Source organism: Lygodium microphyllum, chromosome 23, assembly GCF_053477565.2.
Source record: "Lygodium microphyllum isolate KBCC chromosome 23, Lygodium_microphyllum_v1.1.10, whole genome shotgun sequence".
Classification (NCBI taxonomy): Eukaryota; Viridiplantae; Streptophyta; class Polypodiopsida; order Schizaeales; family Lygodiaceae; genus Lygodium; species Lygodium microphyllum.
This window is the reverse complement of record NC_141157.1, coordinates 109,880,297-109,904,220: the sequence shown is the minus strand read 5'-3', so window position 1 is coordinate 109,904,220 and position 23,924 is coordinate 109,880,297. Positions and strand designations below refer to the sequence as shown.

The 23,924-nt window shown below is 41.9% G+C and overlaps 1 protein-coding gene across 2 annotated transcripts in view; it reads right to left on the bottom strand.

Annotated features, from left to right (window-relative positions):
- LOC148016610 (ephrin type-B receptor) overlaps positions 1 to 23,924 on the bottom strand; it is a 158,817-nt gene that overhangs the window by 57,570 nt on the left and 77,323 nt on the right. For both annotated transcript variants that reach the window (XR_015688087.1, XM_087664191.1), the window contains exon 15: positions 5,461 to 5,569. Coding sequence is in view for 1 of the 2 variants with exons in the window: in XM_087664191.1 (XP_087520317.1) it covers positions 5,461 to 5,569 (109 nt within the window). In the remaining variant the exon portion in view is untranslated. The remainder of the gene's footprint in view (positions 1 to 5,460; positions 5,570 to 23,924) is intronic.

Sequence of the window (23,924 nt, the reverse complement as noted above, 5' to 3'; positions counted from 1 at the left end):
GGGAGGAGTTTCCCAAGAAGTGTGGTCGGGCAAGCCACCTTCATATGCACACTTGAAAGTATTTGGCGCATGACTGGATGGTACTTGCCAACGTTGGGTTCGCGATATTAGTAAGGGTAGTAACAAGGGTTGGAAATACCTAGTTCACAAACTTCAAAAGGATAGTAATGGCATCTTCATCATGAATGGGTGCTTGAACGGAGGCCACCTGTGCCATGAGCCCCTTCATATGTGAAATAAACTTTCTTAGATCTTCTCCCTGTTTATACTCCAAGCTAAAAAACTCAATCTTTAGAAAGATCTTGGAGTTCTTCCTTGTAGCGCCATAGAGCCTTTCAAGCTCATCCCACTTCTCCTTGGTAGTGGAGAGTTGGTCAATGTGATGAATTAAAGATTCATCCAAATGAAGCATGATGATGTTATCTTCCGGGAACATCACATGCATAAACAACCCGAAAAGACGGAGGAGGTCCATAAGGCTGTATTCCGGAAAGAAATACCTTTTGGACAGAAAAATGTGTGCGCTGTACAGCAGCAAATACCTGCTGTAAATGAACCTACAAATGCAGAAAATAATATTGGAAATGATCAACCAACCATTGCCCATAATGATGATCCACTAGACGTGCAGGAACACCCAGGACAGCAAGCTGTTAATGCTTGTCACAACTCTATAGAAACAGAATTTGTATCATTTTTCATTAATTTGTCTATATAATGATTTATTAAATTTATTTCCTTTGCACTAATTAGATATAAAGAAAAGTGCATTGGAGCTGGCCACTGATGAGTGGTCACAGGTTATGGTGGACCCACGCTGTGGGTTAGAGAAAAGATAGTTCACATTTCCACCTATATGACCCGATTGGGCGCCTATGACTAGAACTCACGCATATCAGGATTAGACTCGCACACAGAAAGGATTGATGCCTTGAAGTGTGGGCTAGATCCACCAGAACAAACAGTTACAATCAACAAGATGACATGATCATGAAATGCTTGTATAATGTACATGTGTGGGCCGAAAGCTTGAAATGCACATTTCTTTGCATAAGAAAATCACATGAAGATTCGGATACCATTTTTGCGATGTACACGGAAAAAGCTTTCATATGACACCCATATTGGGAGGGTCCCTAAATTTTAGGAGATCCCTAAATTTTAGGAGGTCCCTAAAATTTAGCAGCCTCGAATTAGCCTAAAAATGCTAGTCCTAAAAAATAGGGATGTCATTCTAAAAATAGTAAGTTCTGTACTCTGACTGTGCTTACTAAATTTGGTTGTTTCTATTCTTGACAGTATTCAACCCAAAAAGGAAGGCCATAGAGAAGAGACAAATCACTTGTCACACAAGTTTCCAAGTGTCCCACCACTTGTCACATCTCATGACATGTGGCTAGACACTTGTCTTGTGCTACTCCACTTTCCCCTTTTGTACTAGCTCTCCCCTCTCCTATAAATAAGAGCTCGTTTTTCTTCATTCATCATCATTTTTCTTTGCTGCAAACTCATGTACAGCACCCACAGATAGCCAGAAACTGGCCCCATCCATCCCCATCATCATCCCCCACTTCTCCATTATCAAATTCCTCCATATTCCCTCTTCTATCACTGTTTTTTTTACAAGACAGCAAGCCTGTAAATTCATTACAGCACCTCCTTCTTGAGCTCTTTCTTCCATTTTAGCTACAAGAAGCAAGCCCTATCCATGTACTGCTGATCAACGATGGAGAAAGGCTGAATTCCCCTTTTTCTTCTCTCATATTGTAAAGAAATCAGTTTTTATCATTGCATAATAGATAATGCATGTGTGTTTGTACATCTTTGCATGATCTTGTGAGAGTGAGAATTACTTCTTCTCACTCTCAGGTTGATTGTAACTGAGCTCTTCCCTAAGGGACTTGGGTTGAGCAGAAATACATTCCTTCAGGGAGGGGGTTGCCCATCTTCAACCCTCAATCTTGTCTCCATTACTTTTACATTTTCATGGCTGTAATTTTGTGAGTAATTTTCACTTTCAGCTTTAAGTGTTCATTCTCTTTTATATTAAGTCTCGAAAACAAGCGAATATCATAATTGTTAAGCATACTACGTTGTTCGGGGCGTTTACAATGCTGATTTGCAGGCTGAAATGCCAGGACAGCAAGCTGAAAATGCTCAACAGCTAGCAAACAATTATCATAGGGTTAGGAGATCATCTAGGGCTACTAGACAACCTAATAGATTTGTTCCTGGTGCAAACAATTTGACTGATTATGTCATGTTGACAGACTGTGGTGAACCATCTTGCTTCAAGGAAGCAATGGACAGATAGGACAGCAAGAAATTGTATAAAGCCATGTTGTTACAGATAGAATCTCTTGAGAAAAATTGCACTTGGGAATTGGTGCAGTTGCCTAAAGAACAGAAAACCCTTCCATGTAAATGGGTTTACAAGATAAAGATCACTTCTGGTTCCTCGCCAAAGTACAAAGCAAGATTGGTTGCGAAGGGATACAAGCAAAAACATGGAGTTAACTTTGATGAGATCTTCTCTCCTGTAGTCAAGATGACTACATTGAGAACCATTTTGGGTTTGGTTGCACCTGAAGATATGGAGCTCATACAGATGGATGTAAAGACTGTGTTCTTACATGGTGATCTGCATGAAGACATATATATACAGCAGCCTGAGGGGTTTGTGGTACAAGGGAAAGAGAAGATGATATGTAAACTTAAAATAAGTTTGTATGGGCTGAAACAAGCACCAAGAGAATGGTATCATAAGTCGGATTCATTTATGCAGTCTCAAGGTTTTCATAGAAGTCAAGTGGATCACTACTTGTACACCAAGAAGGCAACAAATCGCAGCCTGATTATCTTAGTTCTGTATGTTGATGACATGTTGATTGCTGACAGGGATACTCATGCCTTGGACTCACTGAAGCAAAGTCTTCATGGCAGCTTTGACATGAAGGATCTTGGTGATGCAAATCACATTCTTGGCATGTGAATACTAAGAGATAGGTCAAAAGGATTACTCTATCTATCTCAGCAGGAGTATACCTCCAAGGTTTTGCAACGTCTCAATATGGAAGGAGGGGAAGGGAAACAATTGGGGTTCCATTGCCTCCATATGTGAAACTCGGCGCAAAGAACAGCCCTACATTTGATGATGAGAAGGCTGAAATGGCCAAGATACCATATGTATCAGCTGTTGGCAGTTTGATGTATGCTATGGTTGCTACACGTCCTGACATTGCCTTTGCAGTGGGAGTGGTCAGCAGGCACATGGCAAACCCTAGTAAAAAGCATTGGGAAGCAATGAAAGGTATTATGAGATACCTCAAAGGCACAAAGGATTTGTGCATCTGCTTTGGAAAGCAGAAGACATGTGCCCTTAGCTTTACGAATACAGACTATGTTGGTCATGCAGATTGCAGAAAGTCCACTTCTGGGTATGTGTTTACCTTCATAGGAGGAGCAGTCTCTTGGATCTCAAGGCTACAAAAGTGTGTTGCATTGTCTACTACAGAGGCAAAGTATGTGGCTGCCACCACCGAGGCATGCAAGGAGGCTTTATGGCTTTCACATCTGGTGGGAGAGCTTGGCATTACAGAGTTACCTATTCTCCATTGTGAGTCAGAGTGCTATCATGCTAGCACGGAATCCCATCTTTCAAGCAAAGACGAAGCACATACAGGTGAAGTATCACTTCATTAGAGATGTACTTGACAACAAGAGCATTGAGCTTATCAAAGTGCATACAAATGATAATCCTGCAGACCTTCTCACGAAGGGTATTCCAACAAAGCAGTTTGCTCATTGCCGCCAAATGATGGGAGTTGGATAGATATATGTATTTCAGCTTTGTAAATACCTAGACTTAGCTGATTCTTTTCTCCTCTTAAGGCACATTGCCTTTAGGTGGGAGGTTGTTGGGAATAAAGGGCCCTCGTGCCTTTTATATGTGCTCGGGTGTGAACACAGCCTTAGCACACTTTTACTTTCATATATATATCTATCTAAAAACCTAAAGAGGTACACTCGTCATTCTACCCACAAGTCGTGCTCACTCTCCTCTCTACTCTGCACTCTCTCTCTCTGCCTCTCTGCTGTGTGTAAGCCGTGTGCGTCTCGACCCTCACGCCACCGGTCACAACATCATAACTGCTCCAGTTCATTGGCAGCCACCTTGTCTTGCAGATCTCAGCACTCTCCATCATCCAATGGCATTCCTCCGTTATATAGTGCTCATCTCCATCATCAGCCTGATCCAATGCCCCCGCTGACACTTTGGGCTGTGTGCAGGGCCTGATCAATCCATTCTATATTCAGTTTTCTTTCATGTTCAGTGCAGGTTTCTGTTTCCATTCTCTTCTTTATCTCTAATCTCTTTCGTGTTTCTATTCTCTTCTGCTGCGTACTCTCACAAATATTGGGTATTGGGCTATATGGAATCTTGTAACCATACTATCTTTTGAGATCATTCCATTTACAAGTATACCCTTCTCATAGATAAGATTCCAGGTTATTTAAGGGTGCATTTTCCCTTCTCATTGTTTTGGGAAAGTTGAAACACCTTTGGCTGTTTGGTATTACTCCTGCTCCTTTGAGGGCATACACCTAGTTCAACAGATCCCATAAACATATTATCTTTGGTAACATTAGTATTGATACTTTTACCTTGTTCAAGAGATCTTTTCAGCAATCCCTATATGACTACTACAAACTTCAGGATACTGATGAGAACCAGTATTCTCTCTTTTTTCACCTTGTTCAAGAGATCTTTTTAGTAATCCCTATATGACTAATACAAACTTCAGGATACTGATAACCAGCACTCTCTTTTTTTCACCTTGTTCTTCAGCAATCCATATATGACAACTACAAACTTCAGAATACTAAGGAGAACCAGTACTCTCTCTTTTTTCAACATTTTTTTGAATTTAGCTATGTTTACACTAGATGTAGCTACTTGTAATACTAACATAATATAATGCAATACCATGGTTTCACCCAAAAAAGAAGTGTGTAAGAGAGATTGGCCATTGGCTGTAAACAAAAGAAATGTGTGAGAGATTGGCCATGAATTTAGCTATTATGTTTACACTAGATGTAGCTACTTGTGATACTAACAAAATATAATGCAATAATATAGTTTCACCCAAAAAAGAAGTGTGTGAGAAAGATTGGCCATCAGCTGTAAACAAAAGAAAACAGCAGATTGTTTTGTCCAAGAAACTCAACAAATTCCTCTTGCATTTATTGACCTTGACTTCATTTCGACCTATATATACTGATCTTTTCTGATGCATCAAAATGTAAACTACCCACACCTGTAAGGAAATTTTTAAAATGAGAGTTGATCATGAAATGACTGCATAAGATTCCCAGGCTGAAATTTTAAAGTCATTGCACAATTCTCAATATGTAATTAAGGAGTTTTACAAAGTTCACTGCAATAAAAGCAGACCTTACCACGAACATATGTGAACTTAGCTCTTCTTGGAAGTCTTTCAAGGGAGCACGATTTGCAAAGAGAATCATCTGAGCCATATTCATCCTTATATGTGCCTAATGGGCATTCCTGCATTCATGGAGCAAACCTCAGCGACATACGCACAAAAAGGGAGGACATATAGACATTCCAAAGCCTGAAGCTACTATGAGTTATAAGAGATGAAAAATATGTGAACAGTGCACCAAAAAGGGGAAGAAGGGAGACTACCAAAAGAAAAGGATCCAGAATAACTTGAATGAAGTTATATTTGGATTTTGCAGGATGCATGACATGTGCACTACACAGCTATTTTACATAAGAAAAGGGGTGCCAAAACATCCCCATTCATCACAGTTCCTACATGAATAACAGTAAATAGGAGCACTATTTGCTTCAACCATTAGCATTCCATCCAGCCACCCCTCTTATCCCTGCATTGACATTGTATTGTACATCACTTTGCACTTTGCTTTGCACTATTAATCACATATTACACCTTGATACCTAGTGATTACTGCCCATTGTACATGATTTTGCATCCTAGACTGTCTTTGGCTTCGGTAGATGTTAATCTCTCTCTCCAAACTAAATTATGGCCATTTGATACATTGGTTACCCCAGCCTTGTATGGATACTCAATATAGGGTCCAAGTCTCCACAAAAAGACATGGAAGAATATTGAGAGACCACTAGTGATGATGATCACTTGCATGATACAGGTAACGCACCAAACTATCGGTACCCCATGAGATGGTTAAAGCAAAGATAGAAACAGCACCTGTGGTTGCAAAGACCCTATTTCAGTCAGTGACTTGCCTATAGAGGATATGAGAGCTCCCTGAGTATAGACATCCACGTTTGGCATTGAATTTTTCCAACCAGTTAACAGAGAGTGGAGGGAATGGAGATACACATTGCTGGAATGCAGAGATGCAGTCATGGTTTAGGACACATGGATTATAGATGGAAGCACTCCCACCACTGCAGTACAATCTAGATTGCCCATATTTAAATCTCACTCGAACATTGTATATGGATACATCCCAAAGAACACTCTCCATACAAAAATGGCACAATGCAAGAGGGATTCATTATCATGCCAGCATATATGGATATACACTTCTCCCATAGGGCACCTAGTGCTATTGAACAAATACAGACATCATTCCACCAATTGAGCATTGAGTAGAACGGCATACACACGTCTGAGGATGCATGCACTTGCCACCTATGCCACCAAGAGGTTGAGTCTAAGGAGCTCTTTGTAGGGTGATGGAGCAAGAGAATTTTTACTAAAGCTCTGATGGCATAGAGTGAAACTTTTGAGGACCAAAGGAGACACCAAGCAGAAGCCAATAACCAAACTTTCCCTTATATATTTGTATAGTACTAGCTCTAGACCTAGCTTACCAAACACTACCACTACAACAGCATTGACACACCCTCCAAGAGTCCATAGTGTGGGGCGGGCGGCCCGGGGAAGGGGGAGGAAGGGGGGTGGTGTGTGTTTTCAGAAAGGGGGAAAATGGAAACAATAAAAAACAGAGTTTCACAGTTTAGACTTTAGGAAATCAGGCCAGGAGTTTCAGATTTTAGCATTAAATCTATACATAGGCACTTTAATATATCAATGCCCATAACACCACTTACTCAAAAATTTTACACATATAGCCCATGAAGTAAGCTTCCTAGGCATGCAAAAATTTTTGAAAATGATCAAGTATAGCTCCTGCAATCTGAGAAAAACCACTCTGGCCTTTTAGAGACATTAACAGAGATCTCTCTCTCTCTCTCTCTCTCTCTCTCTCTCTCTCTCTCTCTCTCTCTCTCTCTTTTTTTTTCGTAAAAGGTAATTGTATTAATTACGAAAAAAATACAAGATTACTTGATTACAAGATACATGACGACAATCCAAGCCATCATGTGAAGAGGTTCTAAGAACTACAAGTTACAATGTCATGGCAAGGATGCGGAGGAAATTGCCATATGCCAGGGACGGAAGTCCTCCGTAGAGAGCAAATCAGAACGATGGAGAAGAGCTAACTGCCAATACAAGAGGCCCTTAAGCCTCACAATATGCCGCTAAACATTAGAGGCGGAGTCAAACAGAAAAGCATTCCGAATGGTCCAGTTATGCCAACAGCCCCAGTATCGAAGAAAGTGATACATGAGCTTCATACGTGGCTGTGCGGGCGTAGGGTATTTGGGCTGGCCAAAAACCCAATCAAAGGGGCGCAGGGTGATACCAACCACCCCTCGCCAAACAGCCGACAAAAATAATCAGACTTTCTGAGCGACGGGGCAAGAAATAAATCGGTGGCGGGCGGATTCCATAGTAGTGGTGCAAAAGAAACAGGTGCCATTCGAGATTCGTCGCTTGGAAAGAGCCGAAGCAAGCGGAAGACCCCCAATCATCACTCTCCAAAGAAAGACTTTATATTTAAAGGGTGTCTTGTTCAACCAGCCCTCCATCACAGTTGCCCTCCACCATGACCGGGATTTACGCAATCCCCATAAAGCATTGGCTTTAGTAACTAGCCATTGATGATCTTTAATCAGAAAATGATACACTTGGTTAGCAGAAGCTTTGCTCAAATTCGGCCGGCCTTGTAGGTCCCAATCCTGCCAGGGATAATCCGAAGCAAGAGCAGGAAAGGGTTGTCTGCTCTGGAGCACCGTCAAAAGCTGTTCCCATAAAGGCCTATATCCACGAGGGATCTTGAAGAGCCTCCTAGCTGTACGAAACGATATAAGCACATTGCGATTGGCAAGGGTGGCATCCGCAACCGAAGACAAGCCCAAACGTGCCATCCGGTTGAATGGTGGTCTAAGCTCATGTTTACCTTCCCACGAAAGTAAACGCGAGACTGCCAATAATTCCAATTGAAAAGAGTTAGTAGCCAAGCGATCCTCCGTTGGATGCCACTGAGCCTTTTGAAGGACGTGTTTCCAAGAACATACCAAATGAGTAAGCAGCGATGAAGAAGAACTGGAGAACCGCGAATCAGCATTAAGAACATGCCACCAAGAACTCCGGATTTGGGTATTGCCATGCAGAAGCCCATGGCCCTCAAGGAAATAATGGGCTATAGCGACCCACAGATGATGATCCAAGCACATGGCGCGGAAAAGCAACCAACGAAGTGCCTGCATGTGAGTTTGGGCATCTAAAATAGCTCCGTCACCCATGCGTTTGGGGGTGCACGCATGCGACCACGAGATCCAGGAAATACCTGCATGCAATGAGTCCTTCTTCCATAGCATGAAGCGAATAGACTGAGTAAGAGCATTCAGAGTCGTAGTAGTCCAGGGCAACAATGACAAGAAATATGTGAGCATTGGCAACATAATTATCTGGGCTACTTTGAGGCGAACATGGAAGGGCCAGGCCTGAGACTTCCAATACATAAACTTACCCACCATTTTCTGAGAAATCCACTGCAGAAGCTGCTTTGGAGGAACATCAACACCCAAAGGGTATCCAAGATGCCTGACAATGGAGCCACGACGAACAACCAGACCCTGCCAATCCAAGGACTGCAAATACGAGTCCGTGCAGCTTAGAAGGGCTGATTTGAGCGCATTGATACGAAGGCCTGACGCCTGACCAAAGAGACCCCAAACATCCAATGCTTTTCGAAGGTTATCCTTGTCCGCACGCAAAATCATAAAGGTATCATCCGCCAGGGATTGGCTAATGAAGTGCTGTCCTGTAGGAAGCGACAGTCCGGCCAACTGAGAAGAGGCGGCCATATGTGATAACATGGAAAGAACTGGATGTGTCGCAAGGGCAAAGAATAAAGGGCTCAAAGGACACCCCTGTCTGACAGAACGGGCAAGGACAAATGGCTCAGTAACACCTCCGTTCAGCATGACTCGCGAAGACGCCGCAGCACTAATGGTGTAGATTAGACGAGACATCCGAGCACCAAAGCCCATAGCAGACATAAGTTCAGCAACAACGAAAGACCAGTCCAGATAGTCAAAAGCCTTTTCCAGGTCCAGTTGAATCAGTACTACCTCCCGATTAGAATGCCTGGCATAATCAATGGCAAATTGGGCACTCAAAACATTGTGTAGAATATTTCGGCCCTTAATGAAACCATACTGGAGAGGGTGCACAAGGGCAGGGAGATGCTTATGGACCCGATTCGCCATTACTTTGGAAAAGATTTTGTACATTGAACCCATCAAAGAAATTGGGCGCCACTGTGTCAACTTAGATGGCGAAGGAACTTTTGGAAGCAGTTTAATAAGTCCTTGTTTCCATGAGGGAGGCCCCGTTTCCCACACCTGCTGAAACAAAGCCTGCAATGGTTTCGCCAGTTGGGTAGCGAAAGCTTCAAAGAACTCATTGGTGAGACCATCCCAACCCGGACTTTTATCGTTGGGTAAGTGTAACAAGACGTCCATAACCTCTGCCTCACCAATATCTGACTCCAGAGTAGCTTGCATGTCCTGCGGAAGCTGATTGCGGACCAGGTCATAAAAAACCGAACGGGCCTGAGTAATTTGGGCTGAAGGTGGAGAAGCGGAACCGAGAAGGTCACGGAAATAATTCCTGCACATATGCACAATAGTCTGTGGATCCAGGATAAGGTGGCCTTCTGCATCCTCGAGACTGGTTAGATTCTCTCGAGCAGGAGAGGCATGGAGAGCTCGAAAGAACTTATGGGTCTGACATGCACTATCTTGCAAAGTCTCTGTCAGATGTTGCAATTTGGCCTGTTGATACGATTTTAACTGAAATTCTTTAATAAGATCGGCCACCCACATGGCCAGTGCAAGCAGAAATGCATCATCCGGAGTGTCCACCAGCAGGGAGCGAACCAAAACCAGCAAGTCCGCCGCTGCCTGTCGACGCCGCCGACAAAGAGAGGCATGATAGATCCCATACTGCCGAGCAACCCGCTGCACATTAGAGAGCAATCTTTCAAATAACGCAGTGCCCTGAGAGGAAAAGTCCAAGAAGAATCTGTCAAGCAATTGCTGCATATAGCCCTGAAAAATTGCATGCTTCAAGTAGGACGAGTTGAAACGCAAAGGGAGTCTCTCCAGAAATTGCTTGAAAGGTGCAATGGGTTGTGCAAGCAACTCGAACTGCAGAGGGAAATGGTCCGAAAAGGCATATTGCTGCAGCACTTTGATTTCGAGCATCTCAGACAGAAAATCATCATTCTGCATGATGAATATACGGTCCAACCGCGACCATGTTGTTGCATACTGGGCCGAATGGAAAGTAAATCCTGTAGAAGACGGGTAGCCAAGACCAGAGATCTTGCTTAAGAACAGCCAGAGCCAACTCATGCCACATACGACTTTCCGAGGCATCCATTACCGAGTGCTCCGATGTGGACTGGGAAGAATCAACACACATATTGAAATCCCCCATGAAGAAGCCCCGTCGGCCAAGTGACAAGGAAGTCTGCAAAGTCTGCCAAAGCTCCCGGCGAGATAACGAATCATTCGGAGCATACAGGCCAAGTAACCATAAGATTTCCCCTTCGAATAAAATTTCAACCACCAAAAAGCGGCCATGCACATCATTTTTAATAAGAACAGGCTGATATTTGGCATGTACAATCATGAGCACACCCGAATAATGCATGGCCTGTGTTCCTGCATAGAACAAACGAAAGCCATGGCAATCCACAACTTTTCCGGCTGCACCGTGACTCTTGTGCTCAACAGCGCACAGGACATCCCACTGATTCTCATACAATGCAGTCCACATGGCATGTTGCTTGTGTCGAGAACAAATTCCTCGCACATTCCACGTGGCTATTTCCATGTGTATGCAAAACACAATCAGGTACGAGGCACAGCTTGCCTCGATTTGACATTGTCGGCGAGAATGTCCAGGACTCCCTCATCCAAGAAATCCGCCAACACCGCAAAAGAGTTCTGAGGACCAGATTTGGAAGTAGACGGCATATCTGCTTGCTTGGGGTTGGAACGTGGATAACGACGGTCCCACGGGGTAATGACGTTGCCTCTGGTATCAAAAGCCAGCTTTGCAGGTGGACCCTTTAGACGATCCGAATACATTTTCTTGGCGGGCTGAGGACGGGGGGCGGAGGAAACCATAGCAGGAGCAGAGCGCTCGGAAGACAACATTTCCTTCCTGCGCATATATGTACGCATGGAATCTTGTGAGGTAGTAGGCACAGTACTCTCCATGCCAGCAACAATCCTGTTGCCTTTTTTTGCACGTACTTCAACCCAATCAGTGGCACGGGAATCCAGACCCGAAACCTGTTGTTTACCTTTGGCCAAAACTTGGGGCGGGGGGATAGTATCCAGCGACGGAGCATCACACACCATATCTTCCATGGGTGGAGCAACATGGCCCGCATCTGAAATGTGTTGCTGCTCTGGGCATTCGGCCATAAAGTGCCCCAACTGTCCACAGGAAAAGCAATGGCCTGTAAAATTGCCCCATTTCAAACGAAAGTGTAACGGATGCATGCCAGGGCAATTGAGGCGTAACCAAGCAGGCCTTTTCCGTGCAGTATCCCATAACATGCACAAGCGGTTGCGATTCACAGCCCTGAGACTGGGAGGGACCAGAACCGTGCCCACAGCGGCCATAGCATCCTTCAATAGCGGCCAATAAACAGCCGGACAATTTTCCACTTCTACCCACACAGGGCATTCACGTTGCAGGAGGTGCTGAAAATCTGCCATCGGGCGCCATGGAACCACATGAACCAACCGACGATCAAAAAACAAAGGCAGTTTAGACAGGAGAGCAGCACCGTGAGTCTCAGTTTTCAAGAGGACCTCAAAAAAACCTCGGGACCCAACAAAAATCTCTTCAACACATTCCCCTTGTAGCAGACTCTGCAGCCATTGGCGAATACGAGAAAGCAGCGGGATTCGACCAGTGAAGAAGAGTATCACAGCACGATCATAAAACACCGAAAAGGAGCGTAGGACAGTTTAGGGGTCGACGGTAGCTTCCAGAACATCGTCAGGTGCAGAGTCAGAGAAGGCTTCCTGATTATGTTGAACATATTCGCCAAGCAGAGTGTTCGCAAATTCCAGTAGATGCTCCCAGTCCACCTCCTGAGAGTCCACAGAATCCGAAGAAACCTGCGCATAGAAACGATCCTGAATAACACCTATCTCTTCCGAGGTATGCTTGGTGCGTTTACCCGCAGGCTGGATGTCAGGACCCGGGGGCATCTCTTCAGTGCACGGAACCATATCCTCCGGTTCCTCAGCATCAGAATCCGAGCCAAGTGCTGCCACCGTTTGGTCTATGAAATCCAGATCCAAACCAGCCAACTTGTATGACGAGCTGATCTCGAAGGAGGACTGACGCACAGTGTAGATCACTGTCGGCTGAGTTAGAAATCTGCACCCCTGTAAGCTGGTTTTGCACACGGCGGAGGACGACCCGCAACACGTCACACGAACAGGTTGCAGGCGTTAAAAGTCTGGGGCGACCACCACGGTGGCTGACTGGCGAGGGCAGCGTCTCCCAGGCGTCGACGGGGCCACAGCCACCCTGACGCAGAGGAAACGAGCACAGGCAGCGCAGGTGAGCGGTCGTCAGGCGAGCCGGATCCGACAGGCACAGGCAAACAGGGGCGGGACAGGCGGACAAGCTTCAGGCGTCGACGGTGCGCACTGTCAGGGGGCGCAAGTCAGGCGAGGGCAAGGACAGGACTAGGCTACGTGGCGACGGGGCAACCTGGCTCGTGGGCGACGGGGCGCGCAGGCGACGTGGCAGTCAGGCGACGGGGGGCGCTCAGGCGACAGGGCGCGCAGGCGACGGGGCAGTCAGACGACGGGGCGCGACGGGGCCCTCAGACGACGGGGCGTGCCAGGCGACGGGGCACGCACCATCTCCCTCCCTCCCTCCCCCCCCCCCCTCTCTCTCTCTCTCTCTCTCTCTCTCTCTCTCTCTCTCTCTCTCTCTAATTTTCACGGTCGAGTTGGTTAAGTGCAAACCCGCGTTGACATTAGTATTAGAGTAAGGACTTTTCTTTGCAAGAACTTTTAAAACTGAGTGACAATCTTTGGGCCTAACTTTCTTGCCATATCAAGAGGCGAAGAGAATTTTGATGAACAATCGGAAGGCTCCCGACACTCTATATTTGTATCCTTCTCTGATTATGAGAAGATACAAAGATACAAGGAGTTGGAAGCCGATCCAGAAATTCAAGCTTGGAGAGAAGCTAAAGCACGAGCTGAAGCAAAGGTTTTTGAATATTTCCTTACCAAGAAGGCTCTTGAGACAGATGGTATTATGGCTGCAAAGGTCTATCTCAGTATAAAAGGTATCAAAGTTATTGATGCAATTAAGTCTATGACAGGTAACATATCACCTATTATTCGAGGATCCACCCAAGCAATGACTCCAAAGTCTCATCATACACAAGCTGCCTCCTCTTGTCCCAAGAATCCCTCCATGAATAAGGGCACGAAGAAAGTCAAAGAGCTGGCTATTTCCATGGTAGCTCAATCTCCAAATATGCTTTTAGCAAAGGAAAACGATACTAAAAGAAACCTCAAGCTTGGAAAGAAGAGCATCAAGTTTGATGTTTCCTATGATAAGAGAGATTCTCAGAAAGCTCTATCTTTTACTAGATACTTTGATGCTACTTTTGATGGTGAACATTATATAGAAAAATAAAAAATTAGGATGGTTAAAAGGCATCTGAAGGATGCTACTTTAAATTAGTGGCTCGAAGTTGTTCAAGAGGAAAAGGAACCTAAGTCTTGGAAAGAGTTTAAGGAGATGTTCAACAAGAAGTTTCTACCTTCATGCTTTGAAGCCGATGTGCAACAAAAATGGGATGAGCTAAAGAAAAGCCATGGAGACAATGTTGAAACATATATCAACAGGTTTGCATCTGTTTCTCTAAAATTTACATCTCTTAATGAAGTACCTTCGAATATGGAGATGAGAAAGTTTATCCATGGATTAAATCCGACAATACGACGAGCTGTGAAGATGAAAAAGCCTGATACTTTGAAAGCAGCCCAAGATGCCGCCTTAGAAGCTAAGGATTGCATATGTCATGGATGCTTGGCAAAGCCTCAAAAGAAAAACCACAAAGAAATAAGACCAAGATATTTGACCAAAAGAAGTCAGATAAACAAGAACCAAAGCATAAGGACGGAGGTAGACCACCTTTGCCATCCAAAAAGAAGCTAACATATCAGCAGTTAGCAAAATATACAAGAGAATGACAATGCTTTTCTTGTGGAGAAAAAGGGCACACGGCTGGTCAATGTGCTAATAAGGCAAAGAAGGAAAATTAGTCTCAAAAAGACACCTCAAGCAAATGTTGTACCCAAGGAATCCTTATAAGAGGATGAGACTCTATCAAAGAAAAGGAAGCTTTTTATGTCCTGGATTAAGATTGCTAATCAACCTGTTCTCATTCATTTTGATACAAGGACTACATATTTTTATATCCATTCTCAGATTGTTGAAGCTCTACATCTACCAAAGGAGAGGTTTGGAACACCAAAAATGTCAGGTGTTGCTTTCAAGAAATAGGGTCTGAAGTTATTCCTATTCTTGGGAAACTACCAATTGAGACAGGAGATTATGTAAATCATGAAAGTTTTATCATGAGAGATCTTGGTCATTGTGATGTTATATTATGAATAACTTGGCATAGAAAAATAGATCTAGCCATTGATTGGAATCAAAATAAGTTTAGATTCTCTTTTCAAGGTAAAAATGTATCTTTCGATATGGGAGTGGAAGGAAACTCTATCCCCATCTTATCCCATGTACAAATTTATAAAGCAATGAAAAAGTCTATTTCCTCATACTTGATTTTTGTCAAGGATCCTAACAAAGAGTCTAGAATTGAAGAGTCCATCTCAGATATAAATGAGGACCAAATGAGTTTCGTAAAGGAGTATAAAGATTGTTTTGCAAATACTCTACCTAACAAGTTACTACCAAACAAGCTAGAAGATCATCACATTAATCTCATTTCTGGAAGCTCACCTACAAATAGGCCACCCTATTGTGTAAGTCCAGCACAACAAGAGGAGACCATGAAGCAAGTGAATGAGCTCTTGGAGAAGGATCTATTAAAACCCAATTCCTCACCTTTTTGCTCTCAAGTCCTCTTAGTACAGAAAAAAGATGGATCTTGCCGCATGTGCATGGACTACAGGGCCCTGAACAAAATAACAATTCAGAATAGATTTTCCATTCTAAGAATTGATGATATCTTAGATAGATTGGATAGATCCAAATCATTCCTCCGGATTAACTTGAAGAGTAGCTACCATCAAATAAGGATTGCTCGTCAAGATATTCATAAAACAACATTCAAGATAATTTTTTGTTTGTATGATTTTCTTGTGCTACCATTTGGTCTCATCAATGCTCATACGACCTTTAATAGAATGATGGAAAAAACCTTTAGTGCACATCGGAAGTTTACAGATACTTTCTTTGATGATACTTTGATTCATTCAAAAGATAAAGAATAGGATAAGCAACACTTAAAAATAGTGTTTCAAGAACTCTGCAAACACAAACTTTATTTGAATGGTAAAAAGATAATTTTTTCTAAAAGAGATTCACTACTTAGGTCATATTGTATCCAAAGATGGGATTTGGATGAATCCAACTAGGAAGAGTCAAGGCTATTGTAAAATGGCTAGAATTGACTAGTGTTCATGAAGTTCGAAGTTTCTTGGAATTATCCTCTTATTAGATGAGATTTATTAAATGGTTTCCAATGGTTGCTGGATCATTGCATGATTTAACCAAGAAAGCAATAGCATTTCAATGGACCAAACTAGAGAAGAAAGCTTTTGAAACCCTAAAATTCTATACCAACAAAGGACCTGTTTTGATTATACCTAACTTGTCAAAACCTTTCTTTGTGGAATGTGATGCTTCAAGAGACTACATTGATGCAGTCTTAAACCAAGAAGGACATGCAATTGCTTAGGCAAGTAGAAGATTACAAAATGAAAAAAAGAATACTGCTATCTATGAAAAGAAGTTAATGGCCATCATTTAAGCTTTAGAAGATTGAAGACACTATCCTTTAGGTGGAGAATTTCTCATCAAGACAGACCATGACACTTTGACACATTTTCTCAACCAACCAATGATTTCTAAAAAGCATATTTGATGGGCCAATTATTTAGCTCAATTTAACTATTAAATATTGCATATTCCTGAGAAGCAAGACAAGGTAGTAGATGCACTGTCAAGAAGACCTTAAATTCTTGCAATGTCTATGATTCATCATACAAATTTCACTAGTATGAGAGACATGTATACTTCTAATGAAGATTTTAAAATTATCTAGGAGAGTTTACAACTTGGTAAAAGGATAAACTCCTATGTTATCAAAGATGGATTTTTTTTAATAGAGAATAAGTTATATGTTACTAAAGATTTCATGCCTAAAGTAATGAAAGAATGTTATGTGGTTCCTTACGTGGCTCATCGTGGTATTTTGGCCGCAACCGAGGCGCTTGAAATGTATTTCTTTTGGTCAAGTCTTCAACGAGACATTGAACAATTTATCAAATAATGTCTTATGTGCCAAAAGATTAAGTTTAACCGCCAAAAGCATGTAGGCTTTTACAACCATTATTAATTCCAAGTCAACCTTGGAAAAACATTGCTATGCATTTTATTTTTGACTTGACAAAATCAGCAAACGAAAATGATGACATATGAACTATTATTGACACATTTAGCAAACATGCTCATTTTACTCCATTCAAGAAGACTATCAAGTCTCAACATATGACTAGAATATTTATTCAACAAATATTTGAGTATCATGGGTTACCACAATCTATTATGGGTGATAGAGATCCACGAACCACTAGTCTCTTTTCGCGAGCTCTTTTTGAATTTTTGGATACAAAGCTTACATTTACTCAAACAAATGGTGAAAGTGAGATAGTCAATCTCACAATATTGGATATGCTAAAGTGTCATTGCCATAAAGCCAACCAACAATGAAAAAAGTATTTGCCTTTCAAAGAATATGCCAATAACAACACAGTTCATACTTCTACAAATAAAGCACCATTTGAGATCATATATGGAACACCACTCTTATTACCTATTCTGAAAACCAAGGAGAAGATATTTCATGCCGATGAGCTAGTGTCTGATATGGATACAGCTTTCACCCAAGTTAGACGAGCTATCCAAAGATATCAAGAAAAACAAAAGAAAGCAACAGATAAGCATCGAAGGCAATTGATTTTACAAGAAGAAGATTGGGTATCGCTGAAATTTAACAAAGCTCATCTAAGAAGCTCTAACAAGCCTTCATCCTAAGTCACTAAGCTCATAATTAGAAATTATGAGTCATTTCAAGTCACTGAAAAGATTACTGATGTTTGTTACAAGTTACAAATTTCTAAGCATTGGAGAATTCACGATGCTTTTCATATCCATCTTCTGTAGCCTTATGAAGGGCCTTCGCCATTAAAATATATAATAGAGAATCCATCTAAAGTAAATGAACACGAGGAGATACTTCAACCAAAGCAAATAGTCTTTCGTATGATCAAAAAATGAGAAAGAAAACATTTTTAAAAAATTTCTTCTGAAATTTAAAAATTACATCCATTTAGATTTTAAATGGATACCAAAAGAGTATTTTAAAGACTATCCAAAAATACTTGTAGCTTATGAAAAAGCTATAAGATCAAAAATACTTCAAGGAATGTTTTAAAAACAAGATGGATTTCAAGAGGGAGCGGTATGACAAATCTTTTGTATATCAATTATTACCAAGACATATTGGCTCCATGATTCTAAATTAATGTGATACTCATGTACTTTGAAAGACCATTTGTGTTATTTAAGTGTTTCAAAATATAATTAAATGTTCATATTTCTATTTAAGGGTGGAAATTTGCAAAAACGCCCTATAATTATACTTGGGTCGTCATTGACAAGATGCCCAAGAGAAATTAAAAGTTTAGTGGCACGGTCAGATAGACCAGAAAGCTCAAATGACTAAGACTTTCATACTCAGATAGTCACATTGACTAGAAGCCTATATAATGACTGGTTTTAAAAAGTGAAGCCATATACTTATGATGAAAGAAACAAAACATGAACCGGTGAACCTATACGATGAGCTCTCCTGAAGCTAAATTTAGCAGACTCCTAAAATTTAGGATGTTACTATTTATCAGAGGTGAGAGAATGCACTAAGATCGAAGCTTAGCTGAGAGTACAATTCACAGTAAAGAGAGTGTATGAGTGTGATAGTACGACACTCAATGTAATAAACAAAAGAGTATAAGATGCAAGTACAAAGTACAACCCTTAAACCTTAGGATTACTAGAGTGTATTCACACCCGAAAGATGTAAAACACGATAACTATCCAAACTATGTAACATAGCCCCATAAAATAGAAGAGAATAAATCTGGGAGAAAAACTCTCGTTAGGAGAGTAAAAAGTACCCAAGTGTCCTACTAAGGATTAGCGGCACTCCTCTATGAACATAGTTGTAAGTGAAACCCAACAAACCCCCCTTAAGTGAAGAATGATCAATATACAAGGGTCATCAACCAAAAGAGATCAAATTTAAAGCATTGCAAAATGCTTCAAATTTGTCAGAAAGAGCTTTGGTGAAGATATCTACCACATTGTTAGTGGTAGGACAGTAGACAAGGTTGATATCACCTACATGTAGCCTCTCTCTAACAAAGTGATAGTGGATCTCAATGTGTTTCGTCCGTGCATGAAACACTTGGTTCCATGCCACTACAATGGTACTCTGGCTATAAGTAAACAAAGGAGTAGGCTCCGTAGCAAATACATCCAAATCAACCAACAAGCATCTAAGCCATATGCATTCAACTGTAGTAGTGAAAGTTGCCTTGTATTCAACTTCACATGACAATGTGGCAATAGTGGATTGTTTCTTGCTAAGCCAAGAGATGCAAGATGAAACAAGAAAGAAATAATTACTACTAGTGGAGTGACGAGAATCATAATCACTAGTCTAATCAGAATCACTGTAAGCATGTAAGTGCAATGGTATCCTCCCTTGATATAAAGCAATCCAAGAGTCCTAGTATCCAGCAACTAACCAAAAACACGCTTCACAGCTTGTCATTGTGACATGTGTGGACTATGCATATATCCGCTCAAGGTTTAAACCATAAACTAAATGTCTGGCCTTGTGTTGCATACGTACATGAGACATCCAACTGCTAGAAACTACATACGAATATCAAACAAATCACTATCATCATGGAAGGACAGCTAGAGTCCAGGTTCCATTGGTTTACAGACTGCTTGGAATCCTGTAAGCCAAACGTCTCAAGAAGTTTACCAATGTATCTAGACTGTGACAATCTAATGCTTCTAGCTTCATGAATGAACTAAATGCCCAAATAATAGTTCGAACGCCCCAAATTTGATATCTCAAAATTTTGCTGCAAATTTTGTTTGAATGCTGAAATCTGATCAGCATGTGTCCCTATAAGTAGAAGATCATGAATATAAAGACTTATGGCCAGCAAGAGTTCCCCTTGTTTACATACGTAAAGTGTAGAATCTGATGAGCTGTTTATGAACCCCTGGCTGAGTAAAAAGGCATCAATCTATGCATACCAAGCTTGGGGAGCTTGCTTCAAACCATATAGAGACATTTTCAGCTTGCACACCAAGTATTCGGATCCCGCAACTGCAAAACCAAAGGGCTGTTATACATACACTTCTTATTGAAGATCCCCATGTAAAAATGTAGTCTTTATATCAAGCTAGAGCACCATCCATAATGCGCAGCCAAAGAAACCATAGACCGATTGGTAGTCATGTGAAATGTAGGAGCAAATGTCTCCTCATAGTCAAAGCCTTTCTTTTGTGCGTAGCCCTTGGCCACAAGCCTAGCCTTATATTGGTCAATGGATCCATCCATATTCCTTTTCAGCTTATAGACATTCATTAATGCCTTGGTAGGGCACCTGTTCAAAACATGGCAAGCACACATAACTACTTCCATCCAAAAACTATGTGGCAAGCTCTTTGCTTTAAGCATACATCTGGCCATCTCCATGAGTGACCAATTCTTTGTCTCCACAAACCCCTTCTGTTGTGGAGTATAAGACGTACTGATGGACAATGCCTTTTTGCTTCATAAAAGAATTCATCATAGAAGACATGTATTTCCCTCCCTCGGTCCAAACGGAGAGTCTTAACCCTATAGCCAGATTGATTTTCAACAAGTACTACAAAAGCCAAAAATGCATCATACACTTCTTACTTTTTCACCAAAGAATAGACCCAACAAAAACGAGTAAAGTCATCAATGAAAGTGACAAAATAGTAACAACCTCATGACTTTCTCTGCATAGGGCCACATACATCCGAATGCACAATCTGTAGTCTAATAGTTGCTCTAAAAGCAACATGACGAGGAAATGAAAAACAATGTATTTTCCCCAAAATCCACCCCTCGCATGTATGCTCAGGATGTCTCTCCAAGACACGTAAACCATCAAGCATCTGTGTACGATGCATAAGAATCAAGCTACCATAGTTTACATGCCCCAAGCAAGCATGCCATAACTCTCCCTGTGAGATGGCAAGAGTGAGAGTACACGCTAGATAGACTGATTGATCAATTGTATAAGCATCTAACTCATATAACCCATGACATAAAGTGTCAATCAAAACCAAAGTCATGTGTTCCTTATCTCTGACCATACATCTGTCATCATTAAAGGTGACTTGCAAACCACACTTTGCCAAAGAAGAAATAGACAACAAGTTCTTCTTTATGCATGGTACAAATAAAACATCCTGCAAACGGAGAATAGAGCCATCAATAGCTGTCAACACAATCTCCCCAATGCCTCTAACAAGGCATGATGCATTGTTGGCACAATGTACAAACTTGCCATCAGGAGCTGAAATATTGAAAGAAAGAAAATCCCTGTGGGGGATGTGATATGCCTAGAAGCACCACTATCAAAAACCATGTGCTCACATCCTTAGTAGAGTCCTCGCTTCTTACAATAGTGACACTTGTTCTTCTTGGCTTACATGCCCCCCTATTTCTTGCTGCTCTATGAAGTACCTCAAGTCCCAAAGCTCTACGGAACATTTTTAGCTTGCCTACCCTTGCCATTTTGCCTTGCCATAAAAGCCTGCTTAGAGGTTATAACATCCACACCACTGTTCTTTCATGTCTACTCTTCCTCTAAGAGCAAACTGACCAACTGAAGGAAGGTAAGTGATTGTGGGAAAATCCTCATGGTGAGGTTCAAGGCCGTATGAAAGGCCAAATACGAGAGCAGCAATGAATTCAAAGTAGTAGATATTGACTGCGCATTTGAGTAATACTCATTGACATTCATAAGCCACTCACACAAGTCTGATCCTGCATAGAATCACACTTATCCATCTTCACAGTCTCAAGCTCTTTCTTCAAGAAAGAGATGCGTGCCTCGTTTTTTCCAACAAACATCTGCTCTAAGATCAGCCACGCTTCTCGTGAAGAAGCTACAAACCGAATGTGTGTAATGATGGACCGCTAAACTGCCAATACAATTAGTGACAAAGCCTTAGCATCCCATACGCCCCATGCCTTTTGTGTTGCTAATCTCTAGGCAAGTGGCTGAGCTAGAGTGGACTGAACAAGCTGAGTAGGCTGAATTGCCCTTTATTGATATCCTCCTGGAGGAGGTGTAGAAGGAGCCACAACTCCAAGCTTAACTTCTTCACCACTGATATAATCCCATTCTTTGCAATCAGCACATTTTTCATCATAAAAGACCATAGATAATAGTTATTGCCATCCAACCTATCCTCCTTGGACGCATATGTGAATACATCACCTCCCTAATTTGCCATGGTAAATGTCACTGATCAAGGAGCAAAAGAGCAATACTTCAAGCAAAACCAACCTGGGAATCTCAAAATTTTCAGAAATTAAAGCAAGCACTTTGTTGTAATTAGCAAGCACTAGTGACGCCTCTAGGGTGCAAGGAGCTGTGGTGATTTGGCATAGGGGGGGCGGCAGGCGCCTGCAACAGGTGAAGCATGTCGTGCAAAGGGCGGCACGGGTAGAAGTATTGGAAGGGGGCAGGGCTAGCCACGATTGCTTAGCAGGCGCTACTGGAGGTAGCGCAAGGACAAACCAGAGGAGGGATGCTCAAGCAGCTAGCAGGCAGACACAGAGCCAAGCCAAGTGACGCTGGCCAGCGAGACAAGGGAGACTGGGGGACGAGCTGGCTGACAAGCTAGAGCTGCTATTGGTGCCTTTGATAGCAACTCTGCATACGAATCCCTTTCTTTTTCCACAAAATGAAGCGGATAGGCTGAACCGGTTCCAAAAGAGACTTCTTAGTCCAAGAAAGTAAGGGCAGAAAAATCGAGACCATACTGATCATGATGCATTGAGCAACTTTAAGTCTAACATGAAGAGGCCAACCTTGAGACTTCCAATACATGAACCGATCATGTATACGGGATGACATCCAATTAAGCAAGGCATGGGGAGCTATATCCACACCAATAGAATAACCCAAGTGTCAAGTAATATCTCCTTTAGAAATCACCGCTCCTTACCAATCCAAAGCTTGTAAATCACTCTCCATACAAGAAATCATGGTAGATTTTTTAGCATCAATATGAAGCCCCAATGCTAAAGCAAAAAGATTCCACATAACCATTACCCTATTAACATTAGTGTGATCAACCTAAAGAAACATTAAGGAATCATCAGCCAAAGATTGATACAAAAGTTGGGCACCACTGGAAAGAGACAAACCAACAATCTCGCCTTGATCAGCCAACTTATCCAACAATGAGAGCATTGGGTGAGTGACCAAAGTAAATAGCAAAGGACTGAGAGAGCAACCTTACCTAATAGAACGAGACAAAGCAATTTCATCTGTGATTCTCCCATTAAGTGCAATCCGAGCCACAACACCCTGACTAATGGTATCAACAAGAGAGGTCATGCAAGGACTAAATTCCATGGTAGACATCAGCTGCCGCAAGAAAGACCAGGCAACATGATCAAATGCCTTTTCAAGATCAAACTGAAGCATAACAACCTGCTAGCCTGAGGCTTTGGCATAATCAATCCCCAATTGAACATTCAAAATGTTATGCATTATATTCTGTCCCTTAATGAAACCATATTGATATGGATGAACCAAGTGCGGGAATACTTTCTGCAATCTATTAGCAATGATTTTGGAGAAGATTTTATACAAAGAACCCATAACAAAAATGGGTCATTGTTTCAAAGAAGTCGGAGAAGGAACCTTAGGCAACAATTGAATCACAGCAATCTTCTAGTCTAAAGGCATCCTACCAAAATTCCAGACTTGCTGACACATGCGAGTTAATGGATCCTTAAGCTACTCAACATGGGCTGAAAACAGCTCATTAGGAAGCCCATCCCAGCCAGGGCTTTTCCTTCGTGGCAAATGGGACAACACA